Raw genomic sequence first — 25,764 nt, 5'->3', positions numbered from 1 at the left:
GGCTGGATCCGGGCCGGGGCTCGATCCTGACCGGGCTTGGATCCTGCCTGGCTCTGGATCCCGGCCGAGGCTCGATCCCGGTTGGGCTGGAAGCGGAGGAAGGTTCCCCGGCAGAGCGCGGGGAGCTGCCCGTTATCGTGTCTCCTTCAGCCGTCAGACACAGCTGAACTGGGGGCTGGTGGGAAGGGGCCAGCTGGATCCCCTCAGGGCGCTTCGGCGGGCTGGGGAGATCGCACAGCCACGGGATCGCTCAGGCTGGAGAGGAACCACACCATGGCACTGAGGGCCACGTCCAGGCTTTCCTGAAGCACACCTCCAGTAGCTCCACCACTGGGCAGCCCGTTCCAATGTCTAATCATCCTTTCTGTGAAGAAATTCCTCCTAATCTCCAACCTAAACCTCCCCTGGTGCAGTTTAAGATCATGTCCTCTAGTCCTATCACTGTTTGCCTGTGAGAAGAGACCGACCCCCACCTGGCTACACCCTCCTGTCAGGGACTTGTAGAGCGTGACAAAATAGAGATCTGAAAGGAAGAGGCAAGGGCAAAGTCTGTACCAGGAAGAAAATAACCCTGTACAACAAAAATGGCAAAGAGAGAATATTTAATTAATAAACAAACAAACCCCACAACAAAACCAAACAAACAGAGGCAGAAAAGGAGTTGTGAGTGCAGGCGAGGCTCCCCTCATCAACCCAGCTCAGACTCCCTGATCAGGGCAGTGTGGCAGTGTCAGAGGTGCCCTTTTAGCTCTCTGCCAGGTGGCTCTCCTCTTGCTTGCCAGACCTTTTTCTCCAAAGGTTCCTTGGGCCACAGAACCCTAAGCCCTGCTGTGACACCAGCTGTTGACCTGCAGCATTTGCCTGCTCTCCCTGGGCCTTTCCCCCTCACCAGCAGGATCCTTTCTCCCTCGCCACCAAAATCCTGGAGTCCTTCTGGAGATATGTATGGTCACCCCAGCAGTATGGCCAATGCCTGCATGGATGAGCAGCACAAGGTGACAGCCTGAGGAGAAGACAAGCCTTTGTAACCCCTCCATGAAATCCTGAACCTGAGCACCTGGCAAGAAACAAAACTGAGGTACCAAGCCAGGTTGGCAGATGGTGCCTCTGTCCTGCACAGGAGCCTGCAGTCATCACTTCTCTCCTCCTCTTGGTGCAGGCAGCTGGCTCTGTTGATACATCTTGTTTCTTCCTGCCTGTTCCCAGGTAACTGCTGATCACCCTGTGGGGGTTAATACACACCTGGGACCTACAGGAGCACCAGATAAGAAGTCTGAGATATTATTAATGGGATAACACTACTGGCTACTTCTGCTTATCTGCTACTGTTCTTTAATGCAAGTTAGGGTGTCACCAGATTTACATAAAAAGTGCCAATAAACACTTGGCCTGGATGATTTATCTCATTCTAAAATTATTTATTTTACTTTTAATAACAGCTGAAAAGCTTTTGGAGCACTGAGTGACTACTGTGGAAGAAAGTGTTGCCAGCACTATGAAAGGTAAGTACAGAAATAAATAAGCCAATGCAAAATCATCCTGTTCAAGGTTGGACTTTTATTTAAGGCAAAATATAATCACAGCTTTAATATTCATAATATGGATATACACAGTTTGTTCTGCCACTATGAAGCTTAGTATTATCACTGCTTTTAAAAAGCTATAAAATCTAGTTTCTATCATAATCTACAATACAAAACTAATACAATAAACACATTCTGAAAGATCACAGTGTTTAAAATATTAGAAAAGCAGGGGTCCTGCTTTCAAACAATAAGGTGCATCTCTAAAGAATCAAATCAGCCTTGACTCTACAGGCCTGTACCACATCATGGCTGTGAATGGCTGTAACACTGAGAAACCAATCTAGGGTGTGGCACGTACTCAAGGAATGAACATCACACACTGGAATATACTGAATAATCAAGTGTCACCAACACAAACTAGACATTAAATAATGCCATTTAAGTTCCCTGTACTTTTTATTTGTATTGGTATTCACGTATATTGCAGAGATACTGAGATAAAATGTGTATAAATTGCTATCAAACAGGGCCCTGCATATGCAAACACCTGTGCTTTCTTCAAACTATGCAAACAAACCTTACTTATTCCATGGGACTCATGTGTAAAGGAAAGTTTGTAGGCCTGGGGTCTGGAATGACATAGTTTTACCCCTGTTTCACAGTTGTGGAAGGAGCTACTTTACATGCCTGGAATCAAGCAGAGGTTCACCACGGACATCAGCAGGTGGCCTATCAGGCTCTTAAAATGAGTGCAGGAGGCCAATTCAGTAGCAAAACCAGACCACTGTTAAAATAAATCCTTCTCTCTTGTGTGGTCATGGTAATGAAGACAGAAGCAGAGTTAAATTTGTGGTCAGACAGCCTTTCTCTTCTATATGATGTAAAAATGTATGTTGGACTAGAATGTGTTTTCTATTCCCTATAGGATATAATTGACTTAAGAACTTCTACATAGTGATACAGTGTTGTTGCTGAATATCAGTACACTATAAATTCTCTTGTATTCAAATATCATTATACCACTGGGCAAAATAAGTTTTTAATTAATTTTCTGCCATTCTAGTTGGTATTGCTGTACTTGACCTAAATGCCTCCATCTTCTCTTTGAGTCATGCCATGAACAAAGTCAAGGGACTCCCTTCTAAGCATTAAAAATAAATATGGCCTTATGTATTTTCAAGCAGGTTCCTGTTTATAAATTTGTTTTTTGAGAGCATGATGTAGATTTTCCAATATACGGGGTGTAAGACCAATGGTGACAGTACAAATTAGTCAAGTTTAGTAATTCAAAGGCAGATTGTATTTTTTTAAACTGCCTCATCATGGATAGTGCACGTCACTTCTGTTCCACTAAAAGACAGGAGTAGGCAGTAGGTTCAGCTACAGGCAACTCCATCACAGGCAAATGTTTTTTAGCATTTGATGACTTTTCTATAATGGCAATGGAGTGCTGTTCAAGGCAGCTGAAACATGCTCAGTGCTTACTGTACCACTACCTGTGCCATGAAACACTGCTATTCCTTTGGAAAATGCCTATTCACATCCCTAAATTGCTGTATTATTTTGTGGGCCCTGAGCATTTTTGGCTTATGGCTTTGAAGTATGTTGTTCCCCTCATAGTGGGATTTTTGGTCATTTTATTTCTTTTCAATTTAGCTTTCTGCTGTTACTACTTAGTCTTAGACATATTTTTATAAACTGAAATGTCTTCTCAGAGCAGTCCAGGCTGTGCTGCCAGCCAGCAATTGTTAGCTCTTCAGAGCAAGATTGCTCTTTGAAAATCAATCGGGCAAATTTAGTCCTGATATGCTAATCTTCCCACAGATTAGAATATGCACTTATGTCAGTGAATATTCAAGGTTTGTAGAAGATTACTGCACCTGAGATTTACTTGGCAGACCTCAGAGATCCGAAGAACAAGGATATAGTCTCAAAATGCATGCATACACTAAAATAGGTCACTGTTGGCATAAAACATGCAATATGTTGGCAGATGCTGTAACTGTATTGCAGAAAACTATATGAGTACAAAAACTTGATTGCTTATCAAAGTTTCCATTTGCACATATTGCCCCTCCACATTTCTGAATAGAGCAGATACCTATGGTTCTTTTTTTTTCCACAGTATTAAAAAAAAAAATCAGTATTCTTGTCATATTCTTTCCATGTCCATATATAATCAGTATTAGAACATCAAAGTGGCATTACTTAATTTGACAGAGTAGCAATAAAGGTGATCCCTTTACTTGTATTCCCTTATGTATATTTCCCAGAACTACTTAAAAATGAATTTTGGAATGTTTAACCATTTCACTTGGTTTCGATTGTCCTAACAGAACTGAAACACTGAAGCATGGAGAAGTGACCATGCTCCCCAGAAAGTCTCTGTTTTATTTAATGAAGTAAAACACCAGTGACAGTTGTTATAAAGGATAATGATTTTTCCTTAGCAGGTGGGAAATGGCACAGCCAGAGAGAAGAGACCATCTGGGAGCATAAAATAATGTAATGCAAGTTAGTAGAACACCCTGCTTAAGCAAAATCTATCAATCTTATTTTCAGGAACGAAAGACCTGGGCTGCTTCTTCAACCTCCTCAAGTTATTCAAAGGTTGGGAAACAAAGGCAGGGAAATTGAAGGCAAAAATGATGCAAACAAAGTAGATATTGAAAGCAGTGTCACAAAATAAACATGTTATTATGATGAGAAGTTGTGAGTAGCAATTAAAAATAAATACATATTTGTTAGAACTGCACTGCTGATAAAACTTACAGCATCTGGTTCTATGAATCCTGAAATCAATAAATCTGGACACTACAGATCTAGCTTCCCTCTAAATTATTCCCTGACAGTAATCTATGGATGGCAGGCTGAAAGTCATGAACAGTATATAGCTCCTTAAACTGATGTGTAATCTACAGCTTTACTCACAAATAGCACCACACAAACACAGGTACATCACAAACAAGCACCAATACCCACATAATGCATCCTCTTTGCTTTAACAGCATAATCAGAAATACTATTCTATCACTTAAATTCCTATTGCCTACACTTTAGAAACTAAACACAACCAAGAAACTAATGTGCAAATATGACGTAGTTACTGTGTTTTACATCCTGAAAGAGGCTTCTCAAGTTTCCCACAACACAGTCTTTTGTCACAGCACCAGGGCAAAATCTGTTCAGGAATACATTTTCCAGTTCCTAAGGGCCCAGTTTGGGAGCAGGAGGAGACAGCATTCCATGGAGAATGTCTAACAAAGGTTGCAAGGTTGATTTCTCAAAGCAGGAAGAAGGGTACACAGAGGACCTTACTTTTTGTTACACTGGAAAGTGCTGACAGCTCTACTCAGGTTGCTGTTCTGTCAGTGTCTTAAAAGCAACAAATAAAGATTGCAACAGCACATCTGTAACAGCATATATAGTACAGAGAAAAAATCAGATGAGACAACAAAGAGGGGAAAGATGAAAAATCCCTGCTCATTTAATGAGTCGCATTTTCCAAAGGCCCTGGGGTGTATTTGCACTGTGTTCAGAAACTGTGACTGCAGCACATCTAGAAGCCACCTTAACCCAGCCAGGTCAGGTAAGAAAAGCCACAAATCTCTGAGAGTGAGCTCAAACTGCCATGTCTGATGAAAGAGATGAATAAATATGTTCCAAGATTTTTACCAGATGTATCCCATGAGACTGGATGTTCATGCGCTGCTCTTGCCGGAGTCAGTGCTGAACTCACATGTTTGGGACCTAGATTTCAAAAATTGGGTGGTTCCATGAGTTTTCTCATTGTTGAATGGACTGACTCTTACTCAAATAACTGTTTTGTCTCTCCAAAATGTGGCTTCATATATAGAGAATGGTTGTGGTGACAGGAGATCTGTTTTCAGTGTGCTGTTGATCAGAACACAGAGATCAGAGTCTCCTCTGAATGTGAATTGGAAGAAATTCTACAAAGAGAGACACATAGGAGAAAGCACTAGAAAAGACACTGAGCTCAATGTTTATTCCCTGGCATTTGTGAAGGATCACATTTAGAAGAAGTGGATAGGCCAAGTTTTACCTTCCTTTATGAAATACAGGAGCCAAATGTGTTACAGGAACCAACTAGATAAAAAATCCTAATGGATTTGGGATCTTCACTACTGACAGTTGGCTCTGCTCTGATCTAACAGGAGCATTTCCACAGGGCTGGGCAGAGCACACTCACATATCCATTGACTTTTTGATTCAGCCTCATGTGTACACCGTCCCTATGGAATTCACCCCTCTGTGTGCACACATCTCACTGCTCAGACTAACCAAGTAAGTGACATTAGTGGCTTTCTTAAAAGACCATATAACCTTTTAACTCATGTGTTTTAATAAACACATAACAAATGTATATTGAGATTTAACATCTCCATTCACAAAAAAGATACCTAAGTTCTTGACAAACTGATACAGAACTGCACTGCTTTATTCACCAGTGAAATATGGTTATTTCTATGATTAAGTAATTAATTAGAGCTGCACAGTGCAAGACAGAGTAACAGAAATCCTTATCTGCAGCTCATAATAATGTAAGCCATCTCATTAAAATAACAGTGGCAAGAGCAGGAAGGGATTATTATATTAAAATGTGGAAGGATTTCAAGACCTAGTCCAACTTATAGCCTGATCAAAGCCCACTGAAATGAAATGGGAACTTTAATCCATTAGGCATTAAAAATAAAGAAATTGTAATCTCCTCCAGCTGAGAATGCAGGAGGAGGGACTGCTTTGTTTGGCAGTGCATGTACAGCAGCTTTTTCTCTCTAACTTCAGTTTTAGACATACTGGTCTTCCTGATTTGTCTTTATAGATATTATTCCCATATAAATAAAAATAAATAAATAATAAATATATTTTAAATACAGATATTAATTTTCTATTTTTTAGTACAAATCTATATTAGTGTTTTCTTTAGCTTTCAAGTACCATCTCATCATATCTATAATGTATAGAAAACAGCATATATTTGCAAATATATGTGCTAGTGCAACTAGTATTGAGCAACCCATTTATTTATATCTAAATTATTTTCTAGCTAAAAATCATTTGGGCATATCCATTATCTTGCTAACTAGGAAAAAAAGCAATTTTGAGTTTTGTTATCAGGTTTTTTCTGAGGATCAGTATGCCACCCCAGGACTGTATTCACTTTGCAGGGTTTGTAGTGAAAAATTCATCAAGGAAAATAGGTTTTCCATCATCTGAAAAACTTAGGGCACTGTTCAGAAATGCTGCTTGCTATAAGTAATTAATTTTTAAAGGAAGCTTTTGTATCACTGAACAATACTTATCTAGCAATGCTGTACCATGAAGAAAGCATCTGCCTGCTGTATCTTTGCTACTGAACTTTTCCATCCAAGTCTTCTCCATGGCTCCACCCATCTTCCATGTGACTGGGAAAATACTGACAAGAGGTGACACAGTTACAGTAGATCAGAAAGGAGACCAGCTCCTTGCCACAGACTGAGCTCTAAAAGGAAGGGTCCAATTCAGTGCTCATTTACACACGAGACCCCACTTGCTGAAATGAACTGTGAAACTGCAGCCTGAACACACAGCTATCTACAGAAATGCCATTATATGAGGACCAAAGAGCTCAAAGATACAGATTTTCCTAATACATGTTATTAAAACTAGCATATGTGGTTTAGGTAAAAAAATCCCAGATTTTGCCTTTGTGCAGTGCAGTGACATGTCTACAACACCCTCCCCAGTTAGTGAATTGCTCCATGAATGGTTTTTGCAGGACTCTTTTTAAAACCTACTGGGTGCATCACTGTTTCTTCTTTGCATGTCCCTGCAATTCTAGCTTGCCTATTTTTCACAAAAAAAAAAAAAAAAAGTTTGATAATGCCCCTTTCTCTCTCACTTGAATAATTAGATAAATATCTACAACATCAGATTCAATCAGCTCCCCCATTTTTTTTCCCCACTGACCCATTTATTTTGACCACACACTTCCCCACCCCCCACGCCCCAGCGTGTGTTGTTTTTGATCTGACTCCCAGCTACATTAAGGCTAGCATTAGTGGTACCCCGGCTCGTTTTGTACATAGCCTGTCTTGAAAAGTAAGTGGAACTGCAGGTGCCCTCTCCCACTACCTCCAGGATGTGGCCCTGGAGAACATCAGTCTTTAGACAAAGACACTGAAGAGAGGAAACTCAGCTTGGTTGGGTTGCAGCAAGTCAGTCAGGAAACACACAGTTCCTGAAAAACCTTCATACAGACTATATACACTTTCTAGTGCCCGGGAACCAGACTTAAATTCTTCTGTAAATAAGAACTCTGCAAACCTAAGAGAGAAAAAAAAAGAGTTTGTTATTACTTTGTGTTCCTCTCTGTCTATATGTTTTGAAGTATCATTTTAATAGCACTCAGTAATTAAAGCAAGTAGAATGATCAGTATTTAACCTTTTCTGCAAATTCTACACCATGCAATTTCATTAGATCCAGAAGAGACAAACAATCTGTGTGTGAATTATGCTTATTTAAGAGCTATAAACATTTTCTGATTTCTGTAAGACGTATCATTAAACAAATACTTTTTGATAAATTCTGGGATGCAAGCAATGTTTCACATCAATGCAACATATTCTGCAATGCTGAAATAACTACATGAAATTAAAAAAATAAGCAAAGCACTGAAAATCAGTCATCTTAATTACTATACCACTTCCCCTTGTTATTCTGTGCTGTAAGGAAAACAGTAACAAACATGGAATAGTATGATTTTAAACAGGTACAGTAAACTACAGATACATAGTTAAAGATAATTGCAGCACCATGACAGAATTTTTACTGGACCACATGTGTTTGCACTCAGACAAAACAGAATTAACCCCACTAGCTAAGCTAAAGGTGAGAATGATAAATTAAAAAAATATAAAATAACTGCACACCACATCCTATACTTAATTTCCACTTCTAGTAATATGGAATAGTGTTAAATGCTCTGAAAAAAATCATAACAAATCATGTTTTACTGTACTCCTGGACTTGGGTGCACAGTTTGTCTGGGTGCTGCCATCTCATCAGGATGAGCCCTGGATGCACGTGGCTCCTCCACATCCAGCCCAGTTCCCTCTGTAGGAACTAGGCTCCAAGGCAGGGAGGGAGCCTGGGAAGAACTCAGGCAGCCTGGAAAGAGTCTGCAGAGCTCCCACCCCAGATCTCATGTGTTAAATGCTCTGAAAAAAATCATAACAAATCATGTTTTACTGTACTCCTGGACTTGGGTGCACAGTTTGTCTGGGTGCTGCCATCTCATCAGGATGAGCCCTGGATGCACGTGGCTCCTCCACATCCAGCCCAGTTCCCTCTGTAGGAACTAGGCTCCAAGGCAGGGAGGGAGCCTGGGAGAACTCAGGCAGCCTGGAAAGAGACTGCAGAGCTCCCACCCCAGAACTCACGGCCAGAATTGATCCTGAACCTTAAACACTCAGGTTACATCTGAGGGTGGTGATCACGGACTCTGCTTTATCAGTGTTCCTGAAACTTTCTGGTATTACCTAAATCCAGAAGACAGGAATGCTCACCTCTGTGCCCTGTATATGTATTTGGAGTTCCCAGTGAGCCTGTACAGCAGCAGGAACACATAAGCACTACCAGCCACCCCATGGCATATGCCAGGGCCCTTCTTCAGAAGGCCTTTCTGCCAGGTGAGCTCTCCACAGCGGATACAAGTGTCCAGATATTGAGGCTTCTTGGAAACCAGGTAAGCTTTGGCAAACAGATAAGCAATGCCTAGGAAAAGAGCAGTGAGATTGTCTTTTGTAATAAGCACACCAAGGGTCTCAAAGAACACATAAGAAAATAAAGATTAATACACTAAAAAACTGCAGGCTCGTGCTCTACACATGTTAGTGTAGCCTCTAAATGCTCCATGAGGAGGGAGTATCTGCTATGCTAAAAACACACCGTGAGGTGTACTTATCCACCCCCTGTGACAATATCACATTCAATCTTTTCAAGGCATTATTGAATTTCAGGGTTTTAGTCCAACATTCCCAGACTTTCGTAATTTTAAAAGAGGAGTAACATTTTTGTCTTTAAACACTAAACTCTTAGCACTGTCTTCTGGAGCATTGGCTCCAAATCCCCATTCACCTCACCTGCTTACACTGACAGAAACACAAGCATGGGTAAGATAATTTCTTACACTGGCAACAGATACAAACTTTTACTAAATGAGAAAAAGAAACTCACATTGTTTTTTCCCAGTGAGGCATACACTGTTTTATTCTAGTTATACACAGTTACGCAAACTAACTTCTGCTAAAAAAAAGCTATTTGGCTTATTTTTACAGGAGATTTAAATAAATTAATCATCATCTTCACCAGAGCACTGCACAGCTCAGTTCACAGTAACCTTATGCACATACACATAACCAACTCAAGTGCCTAAGGAAATGTTAAGCTGACTTGTGGTCTGAATTTAACAAACACTGGAGTAGCTGAAGTGTTCTTGTAAGCTACATCTGTGTTATTACCCAAGAACAGTGATGGGACACAGGTTTTTCTGGGGAAGAATAGCAATTAATGAATTTCCCCATCTCAAAGTGTAACTTCTTTATGTCCTTTGGGTTTTTTTCACTTTGGTCAAATTTAACCTGTGATGATCTTCTACATGGAATCACCTAATGTGGAAAAGCAATGTGATCAGCATCTGGCTGTGCATAGCATCAATGGGAAAAGAACCTGGAGCTCCATGGCACCAGTGCACCAGCTCATTCTCCCTCTCAATGGTCTCCCCCAGCTCAGGGGGCCAGTTGCTGTTCTGCTCCTGGTCCATCAGGAAATCCACACTCTGCCACACCAGCTCCTGATCTGCTGGCTGCAGGTACTCATAATAGGAGAGCAACATCTGCAGGATTGAGGAAAGCCCATGTGCTGCACCTGCAAAGAACACAAACAACTGAATTAGAGGGTGGGTTTAGGGCCTGTCTGCACCTCATTGCAACTTTCCCTTGGGACAGATTTCCTTGTCAAGAGCATGGCTCCTTCATCTTCTTCATGCATGCTGCAATAGTGCTCGGAATAAAAGATTTCTAAATGCTTAACACCATATTTTACTACTTCTGTCATTTTTAGTTCCTCTAGCTTTGCAAAAAATATGTATGAATTCCTTCTGCTCTCACTCTGATATGACTGAAACTCACTGTATGAAGTTAAACTGAACCTGAACTGAATTCTGTTTCAAGGTGTTACTCTTCTTACCACACTGCTGAATCTGGGCCATATATTTGCATTTGCTGAATGCAAATTGAAACTGGGCCATAAATGGGTATTTCCAGTTACTGACTGACAGTATGAGTGAGCTAACACCTAAATTTCAGTGCAAGAACTGTCTGTACCCACCAGGGTCTCAGTGACTCAGTGACTGCTCTCTCTGCTCCCCAGCCAGGGAACTGTGAACCAATCTCACACTTCCTGCAGTGATTCTGTGCCTTGAGAAGCCCACAGGGGCCCTGCTCAGTGGCCTTTCACCACTGCTTCAGGTGAGCTCCAACCCAGCTGCCTGTGAGGAGGAGAAGGATGGATGGTCCCAACTGATTCAGGAGAAATCCCACACTGTAGATTTCATGTATTTTATTCCTGAAGTGCTTACTAGCTCAGCATCTCCACACAGCACCCTCTCAGAGGTGTTGGTGTATTTTACTCACCAAGATACTCTGTTCCATAGTAGGAATACATCAGTGGGACTGGTTTCCTCTTCTTCACTGCATACTGTTTTCCTGATTCTAGTATGGCCAGGCAAATTGATTTAATTTGTGCTGCAGTCAGCACCTAAACAGAAACATCAAACAAACATCAAGTCTATTATAATTATTTCATTTTAAAGACATTTTTTGGGAGTCTGCTTTTTTGCCAGTGCTCAGAATGCAGTACTGCCTTTAATCTTATAAATATGCTGTAATGTACATCATTATTAGGAGTTCCTTACATAACACAGTCAATTTACATAATGTTTCTCAAACCCAGAGTTTCATCCTGTCTCAGGAAGTGAATGTCAAATCTTTAGCTGCACAGATGAGGTGAAAAGAGGCCCTGTAAGAATCTTTCCTTCCCAGAAATCCTTCAGTCTGATGGAAGCTGACAACAAGCAGCAGGCAAGCTGCAGAACAGCAGCCTCCAGACTGGGGGATGAGGCATTAGGAGAAGACAAAGATCAAAGAAGTAAATGTTACAGGCTTTATTGGGACACACTGACCCAGACAGATTTTTATACAGACAAGATTTTAAAAAAAAGGAAGCAAGGAGGAGTTACTAATTTGTTACTAAATCACTACTACATATGAAGGTTCAGAAAACTCTTAGTAAAAGAATCAGACTTTCTTAATACAAGAAAATTTTAAGAAAAATGAAGTGCAAGACAGGCTTCTATGAAGATAGGCTAGGTATGCTTGTGGGACTTCAGCATCACAAACAGGTTAATGCAGTCCCTAAAAATGACTAATGCCTTACTCTTACAGGTGTCAAAAGTAAGACTGACAAACCACACATTTCACCAGACATGAACTATTCCATGTTAATGATCTAAAGCATTCAGTGAGAGATCAGTTTTACAGAGTTTAACTACAACTCTAATTACATGCAATTCACTGCAATCATCAGCAATGTCCTGTGTCAGCCACACCTGGACATTACTGACCAATACCTAGGCCACTTAAATAATTTAACTGAAGTATTGTTTTAGCTTTAGGGGAAAGCCTATATGGAAGAGGTACTTTGAAGAAAAATGTTTCAACTTGTGAAAAGAGAACTGAGAAAGCTAAAAGGAAAAATAACACAGAAAAAAAAAGGAAAAGGCTGTACAAATAGTTTTGACAAGATACACAGCTACCCTAAAATTAACCAGAATATCAGAAAATAATGTCTTTGAAATGTTTCTGAACACATTTGGGTTTGCTATAATTTGTATTATATTATAGGATTTGTATTGTATTATAGGATTGACAATTACTTCTTCAAGTTTAAAAAATACTGATAGGTTTAATATGGAGACAACATCTGTTATAAACTATAATTTCTCATTTGGACTGTAAAACATGCTACAGATAATTAATGTCACTGAAAACTTGACTGAAAAATAATGGCTGAAAGACCTTGTTTGTGTGTCTCACCTTGCTCCACAACAAGGGATTTTATTACAGCTGCTCCAAATGACTGGTATTTGTACAACCTGGAGAACAACCTAGTTCTCATCTTGATTAGTGTTCTTTAATGTCACTGCAGTAGAATTAAACACGCCATTAACATCTGGAGACTTCACTCATTTCCAGAAATTTTAAAATTAATTGTCTTAGCTTCACAGAATTTAAAGTGATGGTTTGAATCTTAGTAAATGAGGAAAGCAAAGGCAAGCTGAAAAACACTGAATTTTCTCCAGAGCTCTCATTTCACTGTCTTGAAATTTGGGACCTACTCCTCTCAATTCCGTACTTTGTAAAAGCATTAATAAGATCATCCCTTAAAAATAAATGAGAAAGATAAGTTCTACTAATTGTAATTCTGAAAGGCAAAGGCATGTGGGTTAGAAAAATCTTAATCAGTTCATTTTCTGTATGTAATAATTCCTTCACTTAATATTATCAACTAGCTTTCAATACAAAACATGTTTTCTAAGCTTATTTTTATGTTCAGCATATTTAATTTTTAAATTGAACTAATGACTGTTTTAGAATGCTGATTGTGTATTTTAAATGAATATAAACTTCTATCCAAATCCAGCCTTCCATGGTGCTGCATAAAGAAGTAGCAGCTAGATAAGAATGCACTGTTCACTGTTTTTTAATATAAAATAAGTGTAAAAAGTCAAAACACTTGAGCACTATGAATACAGAGTATATCCATTTGGCTGGCATAATGAAATATGCTAACAAATGTCACCTCTTTTTCAGAATGCAAAAGCAGCCCATATGCAAAGACAGATGAAAAACGGTATTTAAAAGCATGAATGAATGGTAGAAATCAAACCACCTGATCCACTTCCACATGACCAAAGAAAATGGGAAAGAAAATGACCTGTGTATCTTGAAAACAGCCTTATTTCTGGCCTCTTGGACTGATCTGTGGGCTTACACCAGGCAGATGTGTCCTCATTAACAGCTAAATAGATAGATCTTTATGTTGACTACAAATACCACTTACCAAGTCACTCAATTCACAGTCATTGTAGGGTTGCTGCCTGTTTCCCAAAACACTTAAGTATGAAGGATTAGCATTTGCTCCTCATTCTGGGAAGTGGCTGACTGGAACAGAAACTCTCACTTACCATCACTATTTGCGGCCTGCCAAAGGCTGAATAATCAGCAATCACATTTAAGATCTCCATTGGTTTGACACATTTTACTTCAATCGTGTTAAAATCTCCTTAGATTTCTGTCACCTTACCAAAAAAAAAAAAAAATCTGTGGTTTCTCTCTGTATGCTCCCTCACAGTATCTTTAAAAAATCAGCTAAATCTTATGAGCAAAACAACAATCACAAAATACATTAATCATAACCACAGACAGTACAACTGTGGTCTTACAAACTTCATTTTCATTTCAGTGTAGATGCAATGCTTCCTTGCCCCTGGGAATTACTGAAGTAATGTTTAATTAGGGACAGAAAAGAAACAGACTTCGAAGGGATAAATTGTATATTGATATCATGTCCTCTAGAGCCATCAGATGCTTTGATGCAGAATAAAGCCAATATGAGAATATGCTACCTAGAAAAAAAATTCATACTTGAGATAAGATACGTGTTTTGAGAAAATTCTTGAATGTCACTTAATATGAGCATGGGTAAAATCATTCTTTATCATGTCAGTACTTGAACGGAAGACTAATGACATTCAGCACTATTGCTAACGCTCTAAAACTTCACCGAATTTCTTTTTTCTATTCTTAAAGACATCACAACCTGTTCTGCCACAGAATTACAGAATGGTTTGAGTTGAAGGCACCTTAAAGACCATTTAGTTCCAAGTCCCCCACCATGGGTAGGGACACCTTCTACTAGACCAGGTTGCTCAGCCTTGCTTTGAACAACTTCTCCACAACAACCTGTTCCAGTGTCTCACCACCCTCACAGTAAGGAATTCCTTTCTAATATTTGTAAGTTGCCCTCTTTCAGTCTAAAGCCATTCCCCATTGTCCTGTCACTACATGCCCACGTAAAAAGCCCCTCTTAATCCTTCAGCTATTTGTCAAAGACACACATCATACATGTTCCTTCTCCTGGTTAAATAGAGATGGCCTGTCCACTTTAGTCAAAAGAGGTGATTTTGAATGTTAGTTAATGTTAGAAATGTTTATTTTAGTCTCCTCATTAGACTGAAGTTTGGAATACTTGCATTCCATATTCTCCCTTCAATTTCTGTATCAATTGGTCACTGGAGTTCTTTATTTTCTGTTTTACATCATTGTCCAGTGATGCTGAGTGCTGCCAAATAATTGTTCCACTCACACTGGTGACAGCTACATTCCCATATACCTGTTACTTTAAGCACAACACATAGGCAGCACTTTAATACTTTCTGTTTGTACCACTGTCTGTGTCTAGCAGCCTGACTTGCAGTAAAAAAAGCCACTGTGATTGTTCATAAAGTCTCTCCATTTTTCTCTGGTGCCACTGCAGACAATATGCCTGTTCCCATAAAGGCACTCCACAATTTTGTGAATTATTTAAGGCAGGTGTTTTTTTCAGTAAATCCCTGTTAAAAGGCAGTCAGGAAGTGCTATGTCTACAGCAATCACAGAGCATCATTCTGTTTTTTGTTAGCAATCTTTCACCCTGAGATTGTTTAGTTGGAAGTCAATAATTTCACAACTCCTTTTAATCTACTGAAAGAGATTTTGCAATTACTGGTTATGACAGTGCTAAGCCCCACGCATGTGTTTTGAAAACTGTAGGCAGAAATCTTGACCTTGAGGATTAGGCAGAAAGCAGCAGGATGAGCTGTTCTCATTAGACTAACATTTTCAGCACTTTTTCATTCCTCTGAAAGCTTGAACAAACCCCTTGGCTCATTTTGAAAACCACTGCTACATCAAACTGCATACTGTATGGAGTGTATTTGATGACTGTAAGCTTTTAATTCTTTTAACGGGTCTGTATTTATTTCCTTAGAGCTCCTTCCTGTGACAGAAGGCATTACTGAAACCAAGTATCACGATCTTTTGATAGATGCATGAGCACTTTCAGGAGGTAACAGCTACAGTTACATTATTGTGGAAAAAACTTCTATGCACATAAAACCATGTTATTAGGCATCTAACACATCAAATCTCTCTCTGTTACACTTCTAACAAGCCACTTACATGAATTTGATTGTACACTATTTCTGATGCTGTATAAAGTGTCAAAATAAGCTGAAGAAAATGGGTCAGTTTGCAAATAACATAACAGGAGCTTTGCCATTGCTCTCCTATGCTGGGAGCCCAGCAGAGGGAGCTTGTGAATTAGTTATAATAACTCAAAATGCTGCAAAAAATGAGATGCATATTTGTGTTCAGCAAGACAGCAGACACTGGTAATTTCATGATACTTACTGCAGCACATGGTATTTCAGCTCATTTCTTAAGCTTGATCTTTTCCTGCCAAAGACAGGGACTGGCATTGTTCAGGAACCTTTCCATGCAATGTCACAGCCAGGTTTTTCTCTTTCAGATGATGGTAACACCTGAAGCCATGGAAGAGCAGCAGGTACAACAGGATCTGTCTCCCCTTAGTGTTATTCCAGTTTGATTGATCTACCTCTCCTTTGGCACAGTGGGAAACCCAGCTCCAAGTACACCGACATAGAAGCTCATGAGTCTACTTCCCTCATGAGCACTGTCAAGTACACCCTTCTTTTAAAGATAAAAATATATGGTTTTAAATCTCCTGAAAACTTTGGTGAATAAATTAGATTAGTTTCAGAAGTACTGTTCCTAATGCAGTCTGATGCTGTTACTGCACCATGTATTGTCTTGAGAGTCTACTTCCCCAAATTTCTCACAGTAACACAACTGACAGTGACAGTGTAGTCAGACTCAGAACAACTACTGCTATGATTCTGCCACTTCACTGGAAAATGGTACTTGACTGCAATCCTAAGTCAGACTTCCCTACAGATCCCATTGGCATTAACATGTGAATTTGGGTGGGTTTGAGGCTTGTTGTTTGCCTCAGCACCATAGACCAGAAAAGCCAGTCCTGTCCTGTTTTGTGGGTCACGACTCCAATCAGAAACTAAAGGCTGCCTTTATTCCTGATTAATCAGATTACTGGTAAATAAGACAATACAGAAGTTTTGTTACATTAACACAGTACAAAACTTCCACAGATCCTACCTGCCAGGACTGTGTAGCACTAAACCCATCAAATTCTGCTGCTAAACCTGTCCTTCAGAAGGGGAACATGAAGTGTTGCAGAAAAGGATGGAGCACAACGGTCACTGTAGACAGTTGGCTGGCTCAGAGCAGCTGGTGCTGCTACACAGTTGGTCAAATGCAATGAGCATCTCAATTCCTTATGTCTCCACTTAAAAATTGAGAGTTTCAAAGAAAAACAATTGGCCCTTTGTGGTGGGTGACAACCACACCCACCAGGGTCTTTGTGCGCACTGTCCACACACACTTCTCTCCCTTGTGATTGTCATTGATGGGCATTTTGATTTGTCCTGAGGCAAGAACACCAGGTAGGAATTGGAGGAGTGCCCAGCTGGCCCAACCTCCAGCAGCATTTTACACCCTTCTGCAGGCTGATGTGTCCCACAGTCAGTGGCAATAATCACACTTCCCCCACGCCTGGAATGCATTCAGCTCCCTGGCAGGAGTGTATAGCCAGGTGGGCATTGGCCTCTTCTCCCAGGTAACCAGTGACAGGACAAGAGGACAGTGTCTAAAGCTGTGCCAGGAGAAGTTTACCTTGGACATTATGAAGAATTTGTTCACAGAAAGGATGATTAGACATTGGAACAGACTACCCAGGGAGCCACTGTCCCTGGTGGTGTTTAAGGAAAGACAGGATGCAGTGCCATGGTCTGACTGACACATTGGTGTTCAGTTACAGGTTGGATCTGATGATCCCAGAGGTTTTTTCCAACCAAATTGTTTCTGGGATTCTGTGATTATGCAAGCAATCACACAGTTCCTCTTGCATGGTATTCTTTTGGGACATTTCTCCCTAGGTGCTCTCATCTTAGGACAAATCACAATACCCAGCAGACACAAAGAGAAGGAAGAGGGTGTGTGTGGAGGGGGAGGAAGCACAAGAAGACCTTAGTATCTTTTGTTGCTGCTGTACCTTTCTTCAAGCTCCCCCTATGCTGGGTCAATGAAGAGAGAGGGAAACATGAGTTTCTCTCAGTTACACTCAGGCTCCTAACACCTCTTACTCTGCTGCACCAGGGTGTGGCTGGATAACCTATCCAGCTGTAATACAGCAGATCTCCCAGGTCTTGGGAAGGAAAAAACAGGTCTCCATCACTATCACTACTTGAAGAAAGTAGGGAAGCACCAGGCCCCTGCTCTCTGCTGCTGGAGAAATGAAGCCATGAAGGATGCCAAGGAACAGATCCCAGATCAGAGCAGTTCAGATCATCACCATGACTGAGGAGGTATCAGTCTGCCCACAGAGAGCTGAGGTCCTGCTCAGCAGCAAAGCCAGCAGGGCATTTTTCAGGAGGACAGGTCCAATCACGGAGAAGTGAGGCATCCCGGGATGCACTCCTGTGCTGAGGCTTTTGAACGGCAGCTGTCTGCACCCCAGCTGCATTTCTCTGCTGCCTAGTCGAGGGTTAGAGTTACCACAGAGCACAGAAAGCCAACAATTTAATTTCAAGCATCTCTCCCTAGAATTGCACCCAAATTCAAGAGCATGAATTGAAAAGCGTGTTTAAAAACATTCAAAAGATTTGCAAATTAAGTGAGAAACAAACCCAGCACTGCTTAGAAAGGCTTTTTCTTACATTACAGAATTCTACCCCAACCTTTTTCAACAGGCATGTAAAATCCTTTTTTTTTTTCCTTTTTCAGTTATTATTGACTAGCCACATAATGCATGGCTGAGCAATTATGGGGCCACAGACCCTGGGAACTGACAAAAATGGATGTATCAGAGATCACCTTTCTGCAATCCAGATCCCTGTTTGGAGCTCCTGTGTATCAACCATTCCTTCACCAGACACAGGAGCAGCTTATCAGAGCTGCAAATTAGCAGAAGATTACTGCTGCATGGATACTGCTTTCCTTCCCATTCTCCCCTCACAGGTAGGAAGAAGATTATTCATGCATAAACTTCATCAGTGGGAAATCCTTTGACTCCGTTTAGTCTCAGTCAGCAAGTAAATCAGTGCATGAGGTCTGTAATTGGCTCATGCCAAAAACACAGCACAGAGCTGTCAGTTCCTGATGGGAGATTTATCCTTCTGCACTCCAGACAGGTGACCCTGACAGTGCTGCATGATGATGACAAACACCTTCCAAGCTGGGCACCTTGCACTCTTGTCGGGGTAACAGTGTGCTGTAGCTCTGCTGCCCAGGATCCCATCCCATTTACAACACTACCAAGCAAGGAACATCTGCTCTGCCTGTGTACATTGGATCAGCTCACTTCCCCTTAGCAGCAGCTCTGCTGGTTCTCTGGAAGGGATTCCATGCCTTCATCTGTTCCACAGACATTTCTTGTGCTAGCAAAGCTGTCCTGGTGCTTGGACTGGAAGATGAATGCAATCTATGCAGAGGCACAAGAAGTACTATCCATTCTTCCAGCTCCACAGCAGCAGGAAACAGGATTCATGAAACAGTCCTTGCAAGAGACAAAATCTTTGTAACCAGCAATCAGAGATCCTCCCCAAACACTGCATTAACCCCCTTTAGTCTGAATTTTAAAATTATACAAGTCCAGCTCATTTGGGCACCATCATCATTTGCTACTAGGAACTCAGGCAGGCTGCTTCTTGGGAAAAAGAATTTATTACTGTTTGTACACATCTGCAGGTCAGCACGAGATGGACAGAACTCGATTTTGAATCTGTCAGTAAAGACTAACATTACTCAAAAGGAAACGGACCTAGGCTTAGAGTTCTACAAATGAAAATGACAACTGTATCTAGAAACCAAAGAAAGTCGATGAGCCATATCTGAAGATGACTTGAATGTCTCCAGAAAGAACTGGACACTTCTGTTTCTTCCTTTTACTTCATCACTAAGAGATGTGAGATCCCAAAAAAACCCCAAATAAAACAAAGAGATTATACTTAAAAGCAATTATGTAATATGACAAATTAAAAGTACAGGATGAGGACAGAGAAAGATTGATTGCTAGTTCCTTGAGAACATCTCTAAGGAAGCTCATCATTCAATTCATCTTAAGTAACACCATATCTTAATCACTCAAAGTAATGGAAAAGAGCCTTCTCAGCCTCATGCAGAACTTTATTTTTTTCAATTTGTCAAAGTCACTTCAACTATTAGATCATTCTTATGGCTTTTAATATCAAAGTCCCCATTAACCTGAATGGGTCTTGACTGTGGAGACTGTTACTCCTGGCAAGTATCATGTAAGAAATGCTGAAAATTTTACAAGTTGGTTAGGGTTTCTTCATCTTGATAGTACCACCATAGGGATGGCTCATAGTTTGTTGGGACTGATAATTCTGTCCAAGTTAGCCCTTAAAGACTGAGACTTCAAGAACATGAATTACTTGACAGAGTAAAACGATGACCTCACTTGCAGAAGCTGAGTAGAGACAATTAATAGATACAGTTGAGCAAATGTCCAACTCTTCAAACATTGATCCTACTCTCATTTGAGTCACTTTGGAGTACTGACGAGCACATGCACTGTCATTCATTGCTCTAAACCAATGTGGAGTGCAGGACTTAGTGGCAATAAAAAATACCTGGGCTTTTTAAATCACTTTTTTCCAAGGCTGTGCATACTTCATGCCTATTGAAAAAAGCTGCATTTATAAGCAGCAGCTCTCCCTCAGACTCTCAAAGAACTGTCAACAAATATTCTCAAGAAGACTGTCTCCTGCCATGAGCCAGGCAACACGTCTTCTGCATCTAAATGAAAGAAACTAAAAATTTCAGTTGAGATATGAGGCACCACTCCCCCGAAGCCAGAATTCCAAATAATGTAATTTCTGTGGAGGCAGAGCTCGAGCTCTACTCGTGCTATAGATCTTCTTTGCTACCACAAATACATTGTCTGAAGAATTAAAATAAAATTAAGAAAATTAAGAAGTTTGAAAAAAAAAATAAGGATTGCAGTTTATATACACATCAGTAAATTGCATTGGATCAAATTATCTCTCACTTTGCTTGACAGGGAATTTAACAGGAATTCACTTGCCTTTCAAACTAATATCCTAGGTCATGGTACACAGATGCAGCTGAGACTGTCATTTACAGTTTTACATGGAGAATTTTTTTTCTGTCAGGAGTACAGGATTTGGCCTGGACTACACCTGTCAAAAACATTTTACCACTTTTCAATGAATCAAATATTACAATGTAAGCAGTTGCACATCCACTTAATTTTACATATAAAGTGTGTTGCTGGGTGTCATAAGTTCATTCTACCTTCTTTTTCAGGCTTCCTTGGAGTTTGTTCAGCATTGTTGACAGAGTTGCAACTCACAAAATATGCCAGCGACATTTGAAACTCAGAAAACAGAGACTTCATTCTATACATTTTTAGGCAGCCTTATTTTTTTCCCCCTCTTTATGCTAAAATTACTGCATTCCTCATCTGTCACTATCATCCAGTCCTTTCATCTTCCTCATGCAAGAATTCCCAGTCTACTTCCAGTGCCTGCAGGCTACTTTTGGGAGCGTTCAGACCTCCTCCTCCTGTACAAGTGCGTCATTCACAGGCTTACCAAACTAAATAAGAAAACAGATACATCTCCTCAAAGCCTCGTGGCAGAAGTGTTGGAACCAAAAAAAAAAATTGATGGAGGAGGAAAGGCTGGAGAAAGCAGCATTTGGAAAACTATCCATAAAAGACTGTACAGCTTGTTACTGTTAAAACTTGCAGAAACTAACCACTACTCGTTCCTTCATTTGTTTCAAATTAAGGCTCAGAAGGAGAACACATTTGCTGCAGCGTCAGAGGCTCCTAACTACAATGCCTTCAATGCACTGGGGTTTTTTCCACATGTAAAATGAATAAAAGCTTGGGCTTCCGTGCTACCATGCCACCTAGGGATGCACAGGGGCTGTTTAATACAGGTACAGCTGTAACAGCTCAGGAGCTCAGAGGAGTCCCTGACCTGCTGGGAATGTGACACTCGGGGAGGAGAAGGACCCAAACTGTGAGTGACAATTGTCAGTGCTGTGAGCAGGTCTGCTGTCTCTGCTCCGGGTATTGCAGCACTGCGGAAAGCAAACAGAAAGTGTCAGGATGCGTGAGAGTAACAATGAAATGATTATTTAACAGCTGCTTTAGCACTGATTGTTTTGTTCTTTCTTTGGATAATTCTCTGGGTCTGCTGCCCCATTATCAAAATAAAACAAGAAGCCAAACAGAAACAAGTACTTTAGAGGTAATTAAGAAATTCTTCTAAGTGAAGCTGACATCTGTTTCCTGGACAGGAGATAATGTGTTAAAGGAGACAACATGTTAAAGAACACAAAAATTACTTTATCTTGCAATGTACGAACAAAATAATGGTTTATGAAAAGCTGTAAATTTAAAGGCAAAATATCTCTCTGCTCCTCCAAGACCCAGTAAGCTAGGGAAATTATTTCTGCAAAATTTAGCTGAGTCCACTCACACTGCAATTTTAACAAACCAACTGAACTTTTCCATAATTGAGATTTTTTAGAAAGATCTTTGGCTTGGCTGCTGGAAGTGCTCCACTGCTCCAACTGAATTAAATTTGAATTCTTCAGAGACTGTGTTGTGTAAATAAATAATTTATCACCTTTCAACTCATCCAATATCACAATGTAAGAACATTTATTCCCGACTGTGAGAGACTGGAACGTTAATGGTTAATGACTCAAACAATTTCCCATTTGTCCCTGAGGGGCAGGGAGTGAGTTTTTGGGTGTGTGGTGGTGAAACCTCTGGTCCCCATAAGACCGAGGGTGTGAGCACCCAGCACCAAGGGCTACAAGCCAGGCCTTGAGCCAGGTGAGATCCTGCAAGGTGGGATGGTGCTTTTTATCATGCCAGTTGTCCTCCCTCAGTTGTAAAACTCCTCCTGCTACCCCAAGGAAAGGTCCTGAGGGTGTTCATCCCCTCTGATGGGGCATAACTGGCTCAAATGGATTAATTAATTATTAATTAATGGATTAATGAGAGGCAAGAAGGGCTCATAAACCATCAAAGACCCCCAGAGCACCTCCAGACTCATTTCTGAGGCTCTCCCCCAAAGGACTGAAAGTTTCCCTACCAGAAAAGCTACCTAGACATTCTCACCAAGCCTAAGCATATACTAACCCATTGAACTTTGTGTTTTGGGGGCTTCCCCCACCCCCAATGCATCAAGACTGTGACTATCACTGTGACCAATGGACATCAAAATTGCATCAGGTCTCACTGCAGGATTCATTAGTTGAATATCTTTCTACTCTTATGCTTTTTTTTCTTTTCCCTCATACATTTATCTGAGTGTTATTTTTATGCTTTTATATTGCCATATTACTAAAGATAATAGTAATCAAAATTATTATTTTATGGCCACATACCTGCTCACTAAAGATAACAGTAATCAAAATTATTATTTTATGGCCACATACCTGCTCTCCTTTATAACCAAACTGTTCTAAAATAAACCCTATGTATATATATTTACAAACAGTATTAATTCAGTATTGTTTCATTCTGATCTGCCCCAAGGGATCTATTAACAAGAACCTGGGTTACTCTTGCCTTCAGGGATGGGTCACAACACTGCCAGGTGTTGCAAGGCGCAGTCATACAATCAACTCCCAGAACCTAGCCAATTAATTCTGGAAGAAAAATGAACCCTTGTGTTTCAGAGCATAAAGGCAGTCCTTAATGAAAGCAGGTTAGGCATGTTACAGACAACACATTTCAGAATTACTTTCCACAGACATTTGTGTAGCTGAGTCATCCAGCACTGGTACAAGACATTAAACCAGATGGAGCACGAGAAACAAATCTTTAAGGAGAAAGATTTGTTTATACACTCTAGTGCTCCTCACTGCAATCAAGTGGAAGCATCCAACTGTCCATGCTGTGCTGTGTGTGAAACAGTTTGAAAACTGTTATTTAAACCTGTTGTGCAGTTACTGTACTCAGCCATGCTGCAAGTAACAGTTTCATCCCTTGCTGCCACTTCAGGTGACAAAGACAGCACTTGGGGCACTTCCCTCCAGGCTGTGCTCTGAAGAATGTTCGAGTATTAAACAGGAGTAATTTCCATCAGTGGTACAATAAGATGCTCCAGCCATCAGCACACTCTGCTGAGAGGTATCAGCTTAAATCACTGTATCAGAAAAAGAAGGGAGGGGAATTTGAATTGCCAGGTCTGTGATGAAATCTCAAGGTTATTGCATATAAAAAGGAAGACCCCCACTTGTACTGTAATTTGCTCACAGCCCATTTGGTCTTAAAATCTGTAAGGGTGACAAGAGGTGAACACATTCTGCCCTTGCTACTAGGAAAAGATGTGATGCCAAATCTGCTTTTACTCTGCAGCAGGTCAGACCCTTGGGGCTCTGTGAAAAGAGCACTTCCAGCAAACTGGGAGGGATGAGCTACGTGGCATGTGCTCCCCAGCTGCAGCTTTACAGCCTCCTCTGGAGGATGTACAGATGAGTTGAGGCAGCTGAGACGGAGTACAAACTGCCACTACCTGTGGGAAAACTGGAAGGAGTTGCATAAATACCATGGAGAAAAGACAGCACTATAAATCTGTACCAGAGCTCCACAGATGGTGGGTGATGTAGCTGCTGGCCTATGAATTTTGGCATGGCTTATGTGACCCTCAACACAGCACTTGCAGGATTTGCATGCCTATCAAAAGATGTCCAGAAGATTTCCAGGGCATAAATCGTGGTGCCTTAGACATTTAAGGATATCCAGCCTTGTTCACCAGCCTGGGAAAGTTTTGACTGCAAAAACTTTTGATGTTTTAGCATCACGGGAGAGTTTTAGTCAATGGAAAGGTCTGAGAAACCACAGAGAGTAAACACATAATATCTCTTTTGAATGGTACAGCTGGGTAAGGAGCCCAAAATGGCACTGACCTTGTGGATGCCATGTTGTGATAACAAGAACTGGTTATGGTTTTTCATTGATGTTAGCTTTTCATTCCCATGGAAATAAATGCAAAGAAATGTAAGGAGATTTTACATTAAAGTGTTGAATTCTGACATACTCAGACCCTGTCATGTCCACCTTACTTGAATCTCACTTTCTTCCTAGCATATAGGGTAAGTATTGCAGATATTTCTTTGCAGATACAGGTACTTACACTAAAAAATAACAATAATCTTTGTTTTAGCTAATTTTTAATCTCTTGAGCTGTTCTCGTACTCTCCCTCTGCCTGTGCATAATGTCTGGCACTTGCTTCAGTTTAAATGCCAAAGTAACTCTTATCCACATATCTGCCTCTTCTGGATCATTAATGAATATAATAAATAAGCCTTGTTGCTACATCAGTCCCTTTTATTACTTATGATTAGCTTTGCTTGTGGTTCTTTCAGCCAAATCCAAATCCACAATGTCCCATCCAAGCCAGCATCAATTAAGTTTTCAAAGAAGATTATCTTGGACACTGCATCAAAAGACTATTCAAATGTAAACAAGGTATTGGCTACTTCCATCAGCCACAAATTTTATGATTCTGTTGTTTACAAGAAGTGATCTTGCTTGTCTCAAAAGACTTCTTTACTCCATGTCATGCTGCTTTATATGCACAGTTCTACTATGCAGATGTATGGAAGTATGTCTAAATATTTGCTCCTGAAGAACAATGTGGATATCTGTGAAATTAGTTAAACGAGGTAAACGACACAACAGCATAATTTAGAGGCTAAGGCATAAATTAGTCACTTTAAAGTAGCACCAGCACTGCCTTCAAGCAGGGGGAGTTCTAGAGGACTCCATGCTGGCATCATGCCACTTTTACTTTCTGTGATGATCTGCAATTTGTGCCATGCCAATAAGCCACTGAATAGAAATATCAACTTAAGCTACAGGAAGAATGCTGACAACATAATGCAGGAAAACCAGATGAAGGTGAT

The 25,764-nt window shown here is 40.5% G+C and overlaps 1 protein-coding gene across 1 annotated transcript in view; it reads right to left on the bottom strand.

Annotated features, from left to right (window-relative positions):
• Nucleotides 1-7,693: 7,693 nt before the first annotated feature.
• Nucleotides 7,694-25,764, bottom strand: part of LANCL3 (LanC like 3) — a 30,553-nt gene continuing 12,482 nt past the window's right edge. The window contains exons 2-5 of the mRNA XM_041399960.1: nucleotides 11,223-11,346; nucleotides 10,258-10,455; nucleotides 9,096-9,303; nucleotides 7,694-7,853 (exon numbers count right to left, since the gene is read on the bottom strand). Of these exons, the coding sequence (XP_041255894.1) occupies nucleotides 7,694-7,853; nucleotides 9,096-9,303; nucleotides 10,258-10,455; nucleotides 11,223-11,346 (690 nt within the window). The remainder of the gene's footprint in view (nucleotides 7,854-9,095; nucleotides 9,304-10,257; nucleotides 10,456-11,222; nucleotides 11,347-25,764) is intronic.

This window comes from Onychostruthus taczanowskii, unplaced genomic scaffold (assembly GCF_017590055.1).
Source record: "Onychostruthus taczanowskii isolate IOZ18803 unplaced genomic scaffold, ASM1759005v1 scaffold17, whole genome shotgun sequence".
Lineage (NCBI taxonomy): Eukaryota > Metazoa > Chordata > Aves > Passeriformes > Passeridae > Onychostruthus > Onychostruthus taczanowskii.
Note: the sequence above shows the minus strand (reverse complement) of the source record. Positions and strands in the feature narration are given on the sequence as shown.